This window comes from Capsella rubella, unplaced genomic scaffold (genome assembly GCF_000375325.1).
Source record: "Capsella rubella cultivar Monte Gargano unplaced genomic scaffold, Caprub1_0 scaffold_8, whole genome shotgun sequence".
NCBI lineage: Eukaryota > Viridiplantae > Streptophyta > Magnoliopsida > Brassicales > Brassicaceae > Capsella > Capsella rubella.
The window spans coordinates 10,365,257-10,382,798 of NW_006238916.1; the positions used below are offsets into that span (position 1 = coordinate 10,365,257).

Here is a 17,542-nt window from a genome sequence, read left to right on the forward strand (position 1 = left end):
ACCAAATTTTATCCTTATTCCTAATGGAAGTGGAGTAGAGTAGGTAATATGATAACGAAGTGTACAAAAGAGTCTAACTTGTTAAGCAATTGTTAGTTTTGGACCTTTCGTACGCATGGCTAAATCATGGAACTTTCCACATTATTGATATTTTTCATATAACATGGATTCTACACGATTTTCTAAAGATTTATTCAATTAGATAGATGATAATTTATTTCCCGAAAATTGCATTCCTTAAAAAAAAAATCCATGTTGCGTAGAATTAATCATATTACATTCCTGTTGATTTCCTTTAGGTGTACTTATACTCTGCTTTTTCTTTTTTCACGTTATTAAAGATTGGCTAATCTTTGGCACTTAAGGTAAAGCATCTTAATAATCATCATTGATCATTTCTGTTCAAAGGTTAATAAAAAGAATGTTGATTATTTTTGTACAAATATATGGCTTAATGATATAATTGCTAGTAATATTTTTTAGTTTTCTGGTTGCCTCTATTTGTTGGTGGATATATACACAATACAAAATTACTTTTCACTCTTAAGATATTTATTGTCAGAGAAAACTAAAATTCTAAAAAAAAAAAAATTAAGAAAACTAAAATTCTATTAATTATTTAATAAAATTATTACCCTATGATTCTCTTCCACATTATTTCATATCAGTTTACCAAACAGAAAAGAGAAAATGTTAAATAATATAGGACATATGATATAGATTAGTACATGCATAGGCATTACAAATATCAAATTTTAAATAAGCTATAATAACGATGAGCGCGTGGTTAATTAATTACAGTTATCATATGGAACATCAAACATGCATATATGATCTGTTACGTACGTCGAACTCTTAAGATTTTAGAGAATTTTTATGTAATTATCACCATCTTTATATATTCGCCTAAAAGGTGGCTAGTAACAGTCCGCTCAAATTTGTACATATATATTCGTATATGATACGTTCTATATATGTATACATACGTGCACACATTATACTATATATATTTTGTTGGAGCCTTAATCAGAAATCAAGGGTTGGTGTAACCACAATATGTATGTCAAAAAATTAAATAAGAAAAAAACATGTTTTCGCACAAGTCCTCCAATCTAATAAACCTCGATCTCTTCACATACCAATCATGTATTTATGTGTATATCTTAGCTACGCGTATGTATTCAGTATAAAGAACCCACTTTCTACGCGTATCTAGATCAAATATTCTTTTTTAAATTTTTTAATTAAATGGTAAGTTTAAGACATTTAGATAGTTTCTCTAGACTAGAGTTCGTTGAAATTGGTCTGATCAGGATTAGATAAATACGTAAAAGGTCATATATATATGTTTTTAGTTTAGTGTAATTCTATAATTATTGTCGAAAAAACCGTTAAGAGATATCAGAATTTCGTTTTCAAATAATAACATGGGAGATAATAACACGGAATTAACCTGTTTCTAAATATAGCTCTCGTGTCACATGCAGCCTAGTTAAAAACTTTAAAATGAATATCTATCTATAACTATATTTACTGTTAATGATTGTGAGTTACCAACTAAAATGTTGTTAAAGACATAATTGTAAAAACTACAAATGGTTTGAACTACATACTAATGATCTAAACTCATGTTTCATCATTATGTCGTCGTCCGATTATTTTCTTTAGTTTCAACATTTCTTTATAACCTTTTTAACAAAAAATTATATGAAAACTATATTTGACGGGATAAGTTGATACGTACTTGTTAGCAACCTGTCTAGATCATATTTTGACTTTATATTTCTCAAAATTATATATTTGAAAGAGGAGATCGAGCCAACAATTTGCAAATACACATATTATATACTTTTTTTATTTGGTTAAAGCTAAAGTTACACATAAACTTATTGATTAATAAACATAATTATAAGAATATAATGTGTTTTAAAAAGTTCAATAAATAAGAATATGAGTATAAAGTTGTGTAAATATGTATATAAGTATAGAGAAACATGTATAAGTGGCATGCCTTTGAGGATACGAACATAAAAGGGAGTTAGGTCACTTGCTTGGGAAATAAAATAGCCAACCTTAATTTGAGGTTTCCTCAATGTTCTAATATATTAAAAAGAAGGAAAAAATATATTGGAAATTGCCTTCATGGATTTTGATATCTAACCCTAATCGTGACCTTCTTTGATAGCTACAATCTCCCTCTCCTTGCTTATACCCCAAGCAATTTTAGCTTACGAATGTTTTGACCAACTCCACATCGGTTAAATCTCCTTTAAAAAGTTCCTCACCTACAAATAAAATAAATTAAAATAATTAACAAACAGAGATGAAGTACTTATCACTTATAACATGCTTATTAAATGATGAAACTGAAATGTAATTTACTAAAACATAACCACTATAATCACAAAAGTTACCCCTTCCAAGAAAATCCAAGAGTGCGTAAAATTTTGATGTTCGTACGTAGAGTTGTGTTTTGGGTCTAAGCAAAATTTAGCCAAAACGATATTCCTAAACTGCCACATTTAGTCCAAGTCACTTACTTTCTCATGTCAAAAATTTGAAGTCTAATATACTCAAAGCTGTCAAAGATGCAGCACAGGAAGAGGAACTGTCATATCTGAGAAACTAAAATTGGCAATTTTACATTTCATATTTAGAATCTACGCCATAGTATCGAGAAGGAAACAATAGTTTTCGAGGAATTGAAGAGGGTCAAAGAGTTTGACTTATCTTTGACACCACTCATACATTAGCTGTTCATACATAATCTAACAACTTGTCAATATCAAGTGTTTCTGATTACAGGGAGTACTTCTCTACCAATTATCTTTTTGTTTTTTTCCAAAACATTTACTAATTGTTTTTTCTAGCTCTCTTGCTCAAGCAAACACCTAACTCTCCTTCCTATATATACACTAAATGTTGAAACAATGAATCCACAATCTACAGCAAATACATAAACAAATAACCGAGGCAGAGTATTCAGTAAAACTTACTTGCTATAATCAAAGCCTCGGGGTCCAAAGCTCACTCAAATGGCGTTTCAGCTTCTCTTAGCTATTTTCTCTTGTGTTCTCCTTCTTCCTCTACCTGCATTTGGGATTACAAGGCATTATACGCTGGAAGTATGTGAAGGATTTGTTTCTTCTGTGTAGTAGTTTAAATGGGAATGCAAATAATGATTGAATATTGTTACGTTTTCGCAGATCAAAATGCAGAACGTGACACGTCTTTGCCACACAAAGAGCCTTGTTTCTGTAAACGGGCAGTTTCCAGGACCTAAGCTTATTGCTAGAGAAGGTGACCAGCTTCTGATCAAAGTCATTAATCAAGTGCCAAACAACATCTCTATCCACTGGTAAATAATCTTCAAACCACTTGTATCATTATTCAGAGTAACGGTTGATTACTCATAGCTGGCTTTAATCCGTGAAAAATCGCAGGCATGGGATCCGACAACTACGAAGTGGTTGGGCTGATGGACCAGCCTATATAACCCAATGTCCTATTCAGACAGGACAAAGCTATGTCTACAACTATACCATTGTTGGTCAAAGAGGCACCCTGTTTTATCATGCTCACATTTCATGGCTAAGAGCAACAGTCTATGGTCCACTTATCATCCTTCCCAAACGCGGTGTTCCTTACCCGTTTGCTAAACCTCACAAAGAAGTTCCCATGATCTTTGGTAAGGATGATGAGGAATAGAAGCAGACTGAGAATCTGATGAGAGTTTATAAACATAATAGCTGATTTTTTATGGTTAACTTGCAGGGGAGTGGTTCAACGCAGACCCTGAGGCAATCATCCGCCAAGCAACACAAACAGGAGGAGGTCCTAATGTCTCTGATGCTTACACAATCAATGGGCTTCCTGGTCCATTATATAACTGCTCTGCCAAAGGTAATTATTACTTCCTATATCTAATTATGGTTTAATAAATTATAGCCCACTAATCAACTTAACCAATGATGTAAAACAGATACATTCAGACTGAGAGTGAAGCCAGGAAAAACATACCTTCTCAGGCTAATCAATGCTGCACTTAATGACGAGCTCTTTTTTAGCATCGCAAATCACACGGTTACGGTTGTTGAAGCGGATGCAATATATGTAAAGCCATTTGAGACGGATACCATCTTAATTGCTCCTGGCCAGACCACAAACGTCCTGCTGAAGACGAAACCTAGTTACCCGAGTGCCTCTTTCTTCATGTTTGCTAGACCATACGTCACAGGTCAAGGAACTTTCGATAACTCTACAGTTGCTGGAATCTTAGAATATGAACCATCTAAACATATCAAAGATGCTCACTCAAGGGCCTCTATCAAGAATCTTCAACTCTTCAGACCGACACTCCCTGCTCTAAACGATACAAATTTTGCTACTAAGTTCAGCAATAAGCTACGCAGTCTGAACAGCAAAAACTTCCCAGCAAATGTGCCTCTGAATGTTGATCGAAAGTTCTTCTTCACAGTAGGATTGGGAACAAACCCGTGCAATCATAAGAATAACCAGACATGCCAGGGACCTACTAACACCACAATGTTTGCTGCCTCAATCAGTAACATTTCCTTCACAATGCCAACAAAAGCTCTCCTTCAATCTCACTATTCTGGCCAATCTCATGGAGTGTATTCCCCCAAATTCCCATGGAGTCCCATTGTTCCGTTTAACTACACAGGCACTCCACCAAACAATACCAATGTAAGCAACGGGACAAACTTGATGGTTCTACCTTATAACACCAGTGTGGAGTTGGTGATGCAAGACACTAGCATTCTAGGTGCTGAAAGCCATCCTCTCCACCTTCATGGGTTCAACTTCTTCGTCGTTGGTCAAGGCTTTGGAAATTTTGACCCTAACAAGGATCCTAAAAACTTCAACCTTGTTGACCCAATAGAGCGGAACACAATCGGTGTGCCATCCGGTGGATGGGCTGCTATTCGATTCCTTGCAGATAACCCAGGTAAGAGAAACAATAACAAACCAAAGAAACACAACTTTACATTAGCGTAATCTAAGATGAATAATAATAACCAAGTTTACAAAATATTTCACAGGAGTGTGGTTCATGCACTGTCACTTGGAAGTACATACCAGTTGGGGTCTGAGGATGGCTTGGCTTGTTCTTGATGGAGATAAGCCTGATCAGAAACTTCTTCCTCCTCCAGCAGACTTGCCCAAATGCTGAGAATTCTTGCTTCATGATTCAAGTGCTTTCCATTTTGTTTGTTGTCTCTTTTTTCGTGCATTTTTTTCGTTTTTTCCCCGGCCATTTATCGGTTTGACATGAGGTCAATTCCTGTTCAATAATTTGACATGAGGTCAATTTCTTTACAATTATTTTCTGTTGCACAGCTCTGTTTTCTGTAAGTGTAGATCTATGTAAACCCCAGATTAATATATATACACAATCTAATTTGCATATATTGACCTTACCTTCGATTGTTATTACCACAATCTCTGAAGCAACTAACTGCTGAAGATATACACAAATCATTTGAATCAGATGGTTCATATAAACTATGATGCAACATCCACATATGACATGTGCACATTGTATTTATGTGTAGATATTTATGATGAAATATGGCTCTACAGTCAAAACGGTTCTGTACATTTATCCCAAGTTTCCTAGTCTAGTTTTCTATTAAAAGACCTTCGGAGCAGTACAAAGTCTAAGTGAAACTCTCAGGAACCATAGGCACATTTGTAACTGACAAATAGCATGTAAGATTTACGTACCTGACGATTGAGGATCATCTGTACTTGCACTAGTTTAGTTGAACAGGACGTGGAAATCCTTCTTCAGAAAACTTCAAGTGCCTCGCAATTGTGCAGACTTCCTATACTTTCAATTCCTAAACAAAATTGAGTTTCACATATAGCATTTCTAGTTTATTTTACAGCTGCAATAAGTTGATTTAAGTGAATGCTAATGCCAAAACTTTGCAAACAAGCATCTTCGAAATATAGTCAAAGATAATAAGGTAGCATCACACTACCAAAACAACAAAAACTTGAATCAGACAACCAAAACTAAGAAGAGAATTCCAAAAATAAAATCTTTCTCAATCTTAATTGCCACCAAGTAACATCTTCAACTACATTTTAACCAAAATTTGAAAGATTTGTTCATTCCCACTACAAAAATTTCCCCAACCTTGAGCTAAAACCCCAAATTAACCAGCTTTAACCATCAATTCAATCTCCTACAATTTCCTCTTTTTTTTGCTCTTGCTCTCCTCTGAATCCATCCCTTCACCACTCTTCCTTTTTTTCTTGCTCTTTTTCTCCTCTGAAGCCAACTCTTCCTCAGCCTTCATCTTCTTCTTCTTCTTCTTCTTTTTTCTCTCTTCGCTCATCTCCTCGTCTTCCAACTTATCCTTCACCTTCTCATCAATAACATCTTTGTCTTTGTTCTTCTTTTTCTTCTTCTCCTTCTTTCTCTCTCCGCCCATTTCCTCCTCTTCCAACTTATCCTTTACCTTCTCATCAGTAACATCTTTGTCTGTGTTCTTCTTCTTCTTCTTTTTTTTAGTCTTCTCCTTATCCTCCTGTTCCCTACTATAAACTGATTCCTCAGTCATAGATTCACTTTTCCGGTCAGGAACCTTCTCACCATCGAATTCGCCGGTGAAATTCCTCTCACGCCTCGTTTCGGAGCTTGGCTTCGTACCCTTCGATTTAATCTCCCTGTGGAAACTCTTTAATTGAGAAAAGGCAGCGGAGGCTCGTTGGAGGTACGCACTAACGTCCTGAGAGGCGCCATTATCAGAAGAAGTGAATCCAGAGAGAAGCGTAGCCGCCTTGGAGAGGGAGATTGGTTCAGCACAAATAACTCTTCCGGTCACGGTCTTCATCGGAAAGAAGCAAGCTCGAAGATCGCCGCGCCTCTCTCCCTCTGCTCAAATTAGGGCAATTTCTCCCCAAAGTTTAGTACAGTACTTTCAAAATATACACGAATGAAAACAAAAATTACGAACTTCTCCTTGTTATGTTTTCTACGAATTGTTTTTTTTTTTTCAAAACCAGTAATTTTCCTTTTTCTAAGGTTTTGTATTTTCCTTTTCTGGTCAAGCTGAACAATATTTGTATATATACAAGTACTCGCGACAAAATCAATGATTAGGATTAATACCTCCGTGGTAAAGAGCTCTAGGTTAAGAAGTTGAAGGTCGCAGGTTCGAAGCTTAAACTAGGTTTTTTTTTGCCCCTTCACTCTTGCTCAGTGCTCCATTGCTCTCTGTATCTCCCGCCTGTTACTACTTCTGCTGCTTGTCTTTAAACCCTAAACCCACCTTCCTCCATCCTCGTCTTTCTCACCGTAAGTTGTTGATTTTTCCGATTGATCCCGAGTTTGTTTTGTTTTTGCTTCTTCTTCTCTGACGTCGATTCGAACTTATTCGGGCTTTTTGGTTTCCCCCTGTGTAAAAAGTTTGCAGCTTTTTGATTGGAGAGATGGAGACGAAGATGGAAATTGAATACACTAAGAAGCCTTACATCGAAGATGTTGGTTCTCTTAAGATGTATGTTCTTTCACTTTTCTCCTCAAGTTAAACCACTCCATTGATATAATTTTCCCAACTACGCTCCTTTCAGCAGTTGGATCATAATACTCAATGTGCCTAAAAATCGTCTCTTTTGCTACTGTTTGTATGTTGATTTTGAAGCTCATGAAATTTTGATTTGGGTGTCTGAATTCTTATGTCAATTGAGATGACTGTTTACCAGTTAAAGAGTTTCTTAGCTGACGTTTTCTCTGATTTACTTTCATGATTCTCTTTTTGTATGGTCTTCTGTAGATTTAGCTTATGATGATCTTACTTTGATACAAATGAATGCCTTTGGGTGTTGTTTATGAATGTCTGACTTTTATGGTTTGACATTATTGATTTTGTGGAGCAAAACTTGCTTGTCAGTTTCTGCTGTTTTTTCCTGCTCCGCTTTTGACTTAACTATTATCTCTGCAGAAAAAGCATAAACTTCTCTATGCTTTCTGATCTTGAGGTCATGAAAGCCGCTGAAGTTCAGGTCTGGAAGAATAGTTACTACGATCCCAATTGTAAACCCTTTGAAGGCGGCTTGTTGGATCCTCGAATGGTATCCGACTCTCTTATATATGTGTTTCTTTTGGTTTAACTTTTTATGCATATAACCAGTTATTTGTATCTGTATATGTAATTCTAACCATTCTCTAAGTGGTTTGTTCATTATGATTGGGCAGGGTCCTCCAAACAAAAAGTCTATATGCACAACCTGTGAGGGGAACTTCCAAAATTGTCCAGGACACTATGGATATCTGAAGCTTGACCTCCCAGTTTACAACATTGGATACTTCAATTTTATCCTCGACATATTGAAATGCATTTGTAAGGTAACAGAGTTAGCCAATTATATCTCTCTAGTTTCTGTTCTCGACCCTTTTATTTTTGTTGAATGGAAACAGTAAAGAAAAGTACATTATAGAAAAATTATTTCTAGGGAAGATCCCTTTCGAAATGCAGACAATACCTAATTTTCATAACAAAACTGGCTGGTTATTTCACTGTCTTTGTAGCATCAACCGTAGTTCACAAATATTGTTTTTCTCCTTTCTTTTACCGCAGTGCTGTTCGAACATGCTTTTGGACGAGAAATTGTATGAAGATCACTTGAGGAAGATGCGGAATCCCAAAATGGAGCCATTGAAGAAGACTGAATTGGCAAAAGCGGTTGTCAAGAAGTGCAGTACGATGGCTAGCCAGAGAATTATAACGTGCAAAAAATGTGGCTACCTGAATGGTATACTTTTGAACTATTTTTTGACTGAAACCAATTAGATTCGATATGCTATTTCGAAGATGTTTATAACCTTGATATATTTTCTCATTCTTCATGTGTTTCATCTTAGTTGCAAAATTTAGCTCACAGAACATTCTAACGAATCTTAAGTTGCACAAGCAGAGAACTTGGGATTTTTTTTTTTGTCATTCTGATTTCCAGTGCCAAAATCCTTTAATTGTTGTTATTGGTTAATCTCAAATTATGTTATATTCTAATTTATGCTATGTTCTTGAAAGTGCTTCTTCCTACCCAGTTCAGTTATATATACATATATATATTTCAGTTATGATAATCTATTGATTATTGCAGGTATGGTGAAAAAGATTCCAGCCCAGATGGGTATAGGTATCAGTCATGACCGATCTAAAATTCATGGTGGAGAGGTTGATGAATTTAAAGCTGCAATATCCCACATAAAGGAGTCTACTCAAGCAATAAATCCTCTTACATATGTTCTTGATCCTAACGTGGTGCTTGGGCTTTTTAAAGGAATGAGTGACAAGGTATATTTGAGTTTATATCTATAATGCACATGTTTTTCTACATAGTTTCCTGCAGTATGTTCTTTTGCTCGCAGAACATATGCATTAGTATAAAGGGATTTTCTTATTTATTATTACAGGACTGTGAACTTCTTTATATTGCCCACAGACCTGAGAATCTTATCATAACGTGCATGCTTGTGCCACCTTTATCAATCCGACCATCTGTTATGGTTGGTGGCTCCCAAAGGTAAGCTATCATTTTGATCTTTCTCATGTCAATTATACTTTTTACTGCTGGTTTTCTTGAAAGAGCGTGTTTTCTTGCTGCAGTAATGAAAATGATTTATCAGCGCGATTAAAGCAAATCATTCAAGACAATGCTTCACTTCATAGAATTTTAAGTCAACCTACCACTTCGGCGAAAAACATGGTACGATGAGTTATCTATTGCATTATTGCATCCCTGTTATATTTGTGTATTAATGCATTTGGTGCTGTAAAGTTTGTCTCTGTTTTTGTTAAATCTTACTTCGAAATGTTTTCTTGGTTTACCCTTTTATTAACTTTTCTTATATTACTATTTCTTGTTATATCATTTTCTTCTTACTTATTTTTTGAGGATTTCTTTTTAGCAAGTGTGGGATACAGTACAAAGCGAGGTTGCAAAATACATTAACAGTGAAGTCCGTGGTGTTCAAAACCAGCCAGACAGCAAACCAATGAGTGGAATTCTTCAGCGTCTCAAAGGAAAACAGGGACGTTTCCGTGCAAACTTGTCAGGAAAGCGTGTCGAGTACACTGGTAGAACTGTTATTTCACCTGATCCCAATCTGAAAATTACAGAGGTATCTTTTCATAAATGGTGTTAAATTTTTGCTTTTTGTTTATATTTTTGGTTTAACTTATCACAGAGGTAACTAAACTTTTCAGGTAGGAATTCCCATCCTTATGGCTCGGATCTTAACTTTTCCTGAATGTGTTTCCCGTCATAATATTGAGAAGTTAAGACAATGTGTCCGTAATGGCCCTAATAAATACCCTGGTGCCAGAAATGTCAGATATCCGGATGGTTCTTCAAGGTAATGTTGTGTCCTAGCTTTGTTACTTCTTGGTTGATGCATACTTTTAAAGGGGAGGAAACTGATCTTGATGAGTTAATATATCTAGATAGCTAGTTTTCTCAGTTGAAGTGATCTTCAGATTCTGTAAAATTATGTGAAATTGTAAATCTATGTTGACTCGTGTATAGGTTTTGTTCATGGTATATAGGTAGAAATGAAAATGTGCAAGTAACAATTTTTCCTCTTAATGAAGCCAAGTCAAACCATTGAGACTTGTTTCAAGAAAATAGTTACATTATTACTGAACTGAAGTTACCTGATACCACTGAAGGACTCGTCATAGGGTCATTTGCATGTGATTGGGTCATCATATGGGGGCATTAACACATTTCATTTCAGGGCTTTGGTTGGTGATTATCGCAAGCGTATTGCTGATGAACTGGCCATTGGGTGCATAGTTGACCGCCATTTGGAAGAAGGGGATGCTGTTCTTTTTAACAGGCAGCCAAGTCTGCATCGAATGTCTATCATGTGTCACAGGGTCAGTACTGCTTTAGAATGCTTAGTCCTAATCCTATGCTTTAGAATGTCTATAATTTTTTGCTCTCATACTAATCCTAATCCTAATTTTACATTTGTTGTCCTGTAGGCAAGAATAATGCCTTGGAGAACGTTGAGGTTCAATGAATCGGTTTGTAACCCATATAATGCTGATTTCGATGGTGATGAGATGAACATGCATGTACCACAAACAGAGGAGGCTCGGACAGAGGCTATTACATTAATGGGGGTACTTGCTCTTTTACTTAGCATCATATTAAGTTTCTTAGGGGTAGTCAATTATACGTTGGTTACATTTAACACTCTTTATGCTCATATTAATGCACACATACATAAGTAGCAGATGATTATGAGATGGAGTCTTACTTAACAAATTCCACCAATGATTTTCAACTAAATCAACTGAACCTTTAGGCTTTCCAAAGCAATTTAGATTCTGTAGTTGAGGGAATTCTGAGTTTAAAAATGTTTGAAAAACTTTATTTGTAATGTGTATATGAACGATCTTGATGGACAGAAGGGATGATAGAGTTAAAGAGAGGAAATTTTTTCATCTAAGTTGTGTTTGTCGTTAGATAGCTACAGTTATACTCGTCTGTATAACTGTTGACAGGACTAATTATCTGGTTGATATTTTCCCTTCTGGTTGATTATTTACTTCTTCCTTGATTGGTATTTCAGGTACAAAACAATTTATGCACCCCAAAAAATGGAGAAATTTTAGTAGCATCAACGCAGGATTTTTTGACATCTTCCTTTTTGATAACGAGAAAGGACACATTTTATGACCGTGCAGCCTTTTCACTTATATGTTCTTACATGGGAGATGGCATGGATGCTATTGATTTGCCCACACCCACAGTCCTTAAGGTATGAGACCTCTACATGTTTTTCACCTCTATAGTTTATCTCAACTGACTTGAGATTGTTAGATAGCTACAGCTTGTTCTGTTGGTATCAACTATTTTATATTTTTATTTCTATTTTATGTGCTTGTTTAATTCTCTCATTAGCTTTCTGCTGTCCTACTTCTTCTGGGAATCCGTCGTCACTGATTCTTTCTTTTCTTTTAATCTAGAGATAATAGTTCTTATCTTTGCTCATCTCACCTTAATTTCTTTTTCTGGATGCTCAAGGTTATAGACATACTTTGTGGCTATATTTTGGCCTTCCCATAATGTTAAAGACCTTTTACATATCACATGTTTAAAAACTGCTCCAGTCCAACTACTGTATCAGCCTGAATTTGCATGACATTTTACATTATTGTCTTGAGTTTAATTAATGGGTCAATGTTAGTTATTGATATTTAATCTGCATGGTCAAATAAGTTTTGGTCTTGTGGACACTGGGAATTCTTCTGCCTTTTTAGCATTTTCTTTCTTTCTATTAATTTCTTATCTAGATGCTATTTTTTATGCAGCCAATAGAGCTTTGGACTGGTAAACAAATTTTTAGTGTTTTGCTGCGTCCAAATGCAAGTGTTAGAGTCTACGTAACTCTTAATGTGAAAGAGAAGAACTTCAAGAAGGGAAATCATGGTTTCGATGAGACAATGTGCACAAATGATGGATGGGTTTATTTTCGAAATAGTGAGCTAATATCAGGACAATTGGGGAAGGCTACGTTAGGTAAGTCCAAGATGGAATGCAAGATGTAGCAAATGCATCAGATAGCTGTTCATTCTGGGATTTTCTTTCGTGTATTTTGAGCACTTGATATTTTTATCTAGGGAATGGAAACAAGGATGGATTATATTCTATTCTTCTAAGAGATTACAACTCTCATGCTGCTGCAGTTTGCATGAATCGGCTAGCAAAATTGAGGTGAGTTCATTTTTATGCATATGGGATTGTTTTATCTTTTCTGACTACTTTTTCCTTGATCTCACTGCAACACTTCAATCTTTATTATCCATCTTTGTCTTGATTATTCGTTTTCTGCTTCATCTCTATAATTAATTTCAAAAGTTATCTGTTCTTGCTTTGTATGTACTGTGTTTTCTGTGACCTTTCTCTGCTATCTGCCATTGCTGCATCGCGGCATTGAGTAAATCAAAGTTTCTTGTCTAATTGGTAGCTTTTTTATCTTGTTTTGTGCAGTGCTCGGTGGATTGGAATCCATGGATTCTCCATTGGAATCGATGACGTTCAACCTGGGGAAGAGTTGAGTAGGCAAAGGAAAGACGCAATCCAGTCTGGATATGACGACTGCCATAGCATAATTGAGAATTTTAATCGAGGAAATTTGCAACTTAAAGCTGGTCTAGATGGTGCAAAAACATTAGAAGCTGGCATAACAGGGATTCTTAATACAATTCGAGAAGACACTGGGAAGGTGAATACGTAGCTTATATTTCCAGTTAGTATATTCATGTTTTAAGGTAGAAATGTGATTTAATTTACTAAGATAGGTGTATGGCCTGAGGTGACACTTTGATTTGCAATTATATTATTTTTTTGCGTTCTAGTTTCATTAGTTTCTTGTTTCAAAGGTGAGTTATAAATGTTTCCAAGATGAGTAACGAGTAAAAAACTCTATACTGAAGGAATATCTTTGACAGTTTATCTACATTAATCAAATGACAATGAATCCTTAATCTTGTCATTATATTTGTGATATACAGGCCTGTATGGACGGATTACATTGGAGAAACAGTCCCTTGATCATGTCACAATGTGGTTCCAAAGGATCTCCTATCAATATCAGTCAGATGGTCGCATGTGTTGGTCAGCAGACAGTTAATGGTCACCGTGCTCCTGATGGATTTATAGATCGAAGCCTTCCTCATTTCCCTAGGATGTCCAAATCACCTGCAGTAAGTATACAGCTTGCCAACCACTCCCCCCGATTGACTGATTTATTTTTGTTCGAAGATGATCTGTTAAGTGTTTGTTCTATTTTCACCTCTCTTGCGTTGCAATACTCCCCCTATTTTAACCCCCCTGAGCAATCTTTAACATATTGGATGCTGCTAGCTCTCCTAATTACCAGAAATGTTTTGGAAAATTTCTTAAGCTATTAGTTGGAGGTGCTCTGAACAAGTAGAACCATTTCTCACCACTGAATAATTTATAGTAGGCTTCTTGAGCCTGACCCTATAGTAGCCTGATCAAACCATTTTCCGGTCTGATTTACTGCTTTGAGAGCTAGGACCTGATCTCATGTCTTCTTGGCATTGCAGGCTAAAGGTTTTGTTGCTAATTCGTTCTACAGTGGTCTTACTGCCACAGAATTTTTCTTTCACACTATGGGTGGACGAGAAGGTCTAGTTGATACAGCGGTATGCATAAATCCGTCTCTTGTTTTTTCCATCCTGCTCCACTGTAAAATATGAAAAGGTTTTCACTGAAAGAGACAGCCATGATGGTTCTCTGTAGGGTGACAGTGTTTTAATATCTGGAATGAAGATAGTCTTCACCCTTTTGTAACTATACTCTTGTCTATTGCAGGTGAAAACTGCCAGTACAGGTTACATGTCCCGTAGATTGATGAAAGCCTTGGAGGATCTATTAGTCCATTATGACAACACAGTACGAAATGCCAGCGGATGTATACTTCAATTTACTTATGGGGATGATGGAATGGACCCAGCACTAATGGAAGGAAAGGATGGAGCTCCTTTAAATTTTAATAGATTATTTCTGAAAATTCAGGTGCTTTTTTTGGATATTTGTATATTGGTTGTTTGGTCTCTCTTTATTTAGAGTTTTATCACAATCGGTTGTTGCATTTGCAGGCTACATGTCCTCCTCGATCTCACCACAACTATCTTTCTTCAGAAGAATTGTCGCAAAAGTTTGAAGAGGAATTAGTAAGACATGATAAAAATCGGGTTTGCACTGATGCCTTTGTGAAATCTCTTCGAGATTTTGTTTCCTTGCTCGGAGTTAAGTCTGCAAGCCCGCCCCAGGTTTTATATAAAGCATCTGGTGTGACTGATAAGCAACTCGAGGTGAGTTTCTTTGTCTTCCTTTTGTAGAAGAAAAATACTCTGTGCATTTTGCATTTCAGTGTTCTTTGTGCGAGTCCTTGATTATATGTACTACATCTAATCGACTAAAAAATTTCACACCTATTTTCTCCAGCGGTATATTTTCTATAAGCTGAAGAAAATTTCCCATTTCTTGTGGTGTTTGGAAAAAATATGAAATATTACCTCTGATATATAGAAATATGCAGGTATTTGTAAAAATTTGTGTATCTCGCTATCGGGAAAAAAAAATTGAGGCTGGGACTGCAATTGGGACAATAGGAGCTCAGAGTATTGGAGAACCTGGGACACAAATGACTCTTAAAACTTTTCACTTTGCCGGAGTTGCGAGCATGAGTATCCTTGTTAAAAATATGTATTTTCAGAATGTCGCTACAAAACTAGTGCTTATGAGCACATATGAGTAGTTTGTTGTTTTGATTTCCTGATTCTGGTTCAGATATCACACAAGGAGTCCCCCGAATTAACGAAATCATAAATGCTTCAAAAAATATAAGCACACCTGTCATCTCTGCAGAACTTGAGAACCCCCTGGAATTGACTAGTGCACGATGGGTGAAAGGACGCATCGAAAAAACTACTCTAGGACAGGTTCTCTTTTCCTCCAAATTTTGATCTCAATTATTTTACCTATCCAATCTTTTTGATAGTTGCTGCTGCTTGTTTTAAGTTCATATTGCAGATGGCAATTTATTAATAACAACTATTGGATTGTTGGACCAGGTTGCTGAGAGTATCGAGGTGCTAATGACTTCAACATCAGCGTCAGTGAGAATAATTCTTGACAATAAAATAATCGAGGAGGCATGTTTATCTATAAGCCCCTGGTCGGTAAAAAATTCCATCCTTAAGACCCCCAGAATCAAACTGACCGATAATGTAAGTTCCTTAGATTTTATTGATGTGTTCATTGCGGGGCACACAGGTCTTTAGTCTCATAGCAATGTAAATTTTGCAGGATATTAGGGTCTTAGATACGGGATTGGACATTACTCCTGTGGTGGATAAAAGTAGAACTCATTTTAATCTCCACAATCTGAAGAATGTGCTGCCAAGTATTATAGTGAATGTGATATTCGTTAAACCACTCTCTCTCGCATATATACAAAAAATTTGTACGATTCTTCAAGTATATTTTATCTTTCACCGACTGAGAGAATTCTTTCTGTTGATTTGTTATTATAGGGGATCAAAACAGTTGAGCGAGTTGTTGTCGCGGAGGATATGGATAAAAATAAACAGATAGATGGGAAAAAAAGGTGGAAACTATTTGTGGAGGGGTAAGTTTTCTTGAGCTTCAAGAGACGAGATTTCCTCTGTTCTTTTTTCCTTACTGTAAGTGCTAGCTTAGCTGATATAACATGTCTCGTTGGGCATGATTTGATATGGTGGATACTTGATTTTGTCATTAAGCAGTCTTTGTTTCTGTTTTTTGGTAAGCCACTGATATGATTGTCAGTATTTCACATGCTTAAACCAAAATTTTGAACTAAACGAAATGCTTTCTAATACAAATACATGTCCATTTGGAACTCTCATGAATAACCAACAGAACTTCGAAGGATAGTTATTGACAAAATTGTGGTGTGAAAGAGAAAATGTGCTCTCTTTCTATTTCCCGTTTGAATATTTTTCTTGATATATGTTTCAGCACAAACCTCCTGGCTGTTATGGGAACTCCAGGAATCAATGGGAGAACTACTACAAGTAATAATGTTGTCGAAGTGAGCAAAACACTGGGAATCGAAGCTGCAAGGACAACAATTATTGATGAAATAGGGACAGTAATGGGAAACCATGGTATGAGTATAGACATTCGTCACATGATGCTTTTGGCTGATGTCATGACGTACAGGGTCAGTTCTAAGACACCTGAATCTGTTATTATGATGTCTATTCTCTAATAATAACTTTTTCTAATCTTGTCATATTAACGATAAAAATGTCATTTCAATTTCTTGATCAGGGGGAGGTTCTCGGGATACAAAGAACCGGGATTCAGAAGATGGATAAAAGTGTGCTGATGCAGGCATCTTTTGAGAGGACTGGAGATCATTTATTTAGTGCAGCAATTAGTGGAAAGGTGGATAACATAGAGGGAGTTACAGAATGTGTGATTATGGGCATACCAATGAAGCTCGGAACCGGAATACTCAAAGTCCTCCAAAGGTCAGATTTCATTCCTCTTTTTTAAGGTTCAGGTTGCGACTTTTCCTTATGACATTACTGGATTTCTCTTGACTTACTGCATCCATGAGCCCTTTTATGATATTGGAAAATATGTAAACGTTCAACATAGGCTTAAGCTTAATTCGTTATCCTTTCATTGTCTTCATAGATTCCGGTATCAAATACCATTTTTTCGGTTTGTGCCATAGCCGTATAAATCTCCTCTGTGAAACTAACTATGTGTTAATCTTGATCAACAGGACCGATGATCTACCCAAGTTGAAATATGGAGCTGATCCAATTATCTCTTGAAAAGACGGAAACATAGTTTCATAGCAGTTCACTTTGCAAACTATATAAGATGACAAGCAATGCAAGATCAGGCAGATGAATGAAATCAATTCTTTGGCTCTAACTCAAGCACCCAATTTGCATACTAACGG

The 17,542-nt window shown here is 36.1% G+C and overlaps 3 protein-coding genes and 1 long non-coding RNA gene across 5 annotated transcripts; 2 read left to right on the forward strand and 2 right to left on the reverse strand.

Annotated features, from left to right (window-relative positions):
- Positions 1-1,974: 1,974 nt before the first annotated feature.
- On the reverse strand, positions 1,975-3,287 carry LOC111829067. The gene is made up of 3 exons (XR_002832643.1): positions 3,197-3,287; positions 2,997-3,090; positions 1,975-2,285 (listed from the first exon to the last, which is right to left on the reverse strand). It is a non-coding gene; the product is annotated as an uncharacterized LOC111829067 (long non-coding RNA).
- Positions 2,898-5,430, forward strand: LOC17876469 (laccase-17). The gene is made up of 6 exons (XM_006280173.2): positions 2,898-3,125; positions 3,207-3,358; positions 3,444-3,688; positions 3,775-3,903; positions 3,983-4,969; positions 5,064-5,430. Exons 1-6 carry the CDS (start codon positions 3,036-3,038, stop codon positions 5,192-5,194), a joined length of 1,734 nt encoding a protein of 577 aa, XP_006280235.1. The 5' UTR covers positions 2,898-3,035; the 3' UTR covers positions 5,195-5,430.
- A 559-nt stretch (positions 5,431-5,989) lies between these two features.
- LOC17874938 (protein FAM133B) lies at positions 5,990-6,949 on the reverse strand. Its single transcript, XM_006281024.2, has one exon. The coding sequence runs from the start codon at positions 6,864-6,866 to the stop codon at positions 6,216-6,218; it is 651 nt and encodes a 216-aa protein (XP_006281086.1). The 5' UTR covers positions 6,867-6,949; the 3' UTR covers positions 5,990-6,215.
- Positions 6,950-7,154: 205 nt separating this feature from the next.
- LOC17875330 (DNA-directed RNA polymerase III subunit 1) lies at positions 7,155-17,519 on the forward strand. 2 transcript variants are annotated; one of them, XM_006279403.2, is made up of 28 exons: positions 7,155-7,330; positions 7,442-7,532; positions 7,977-8,106; positions 8,231-8,380; positions 8,613-8,787; positions 9,139-9,332; positions 9,452-9,561; positions 9,645-9,744; positions 9,947-10,159; positions 10,245-10,393; positions 10,775-10,916; positions 11,025-11,165; positions 11,618-11,806; positions 12,360-12,567; positions 12,669-12,762; positions 13,039-13,273; positions 13,563-13,754; positions 14,121-14,219; positions 14,389-14,592; positions 14,676-14,891; positions 15,119-15,266; positions 15,370-15,521; positions 15,654-15,809; positions 15,889-15,999; positions 16,116-16,210; positions 16,582-16,786; positions 16,897-17,099; positions 17,360-17,519. In XM_006279403.2, exons 2-28 carry the CDS (start codon positions 7,465-7,467, stop codon positions 17,409-17,411), a joined length of 4,131 nt encoding a protein of 1,376 aa, XP_006279465.1. In that variant the 5' UTR covers positions 7,155-7,330; positions 7,442-7,464; the 3' UTR covers positions 17,412-17,519. The 2 variants fall into 2 exon arrangements, with proteins under 2 accessions (XP_006279465.1, XP_023637965.1); XM_023782197.1 differs by having other exon boundaries at positions 7,449-7,532.
- Positions 17,520-17,542: the final 23 nt, after the last annotated feature.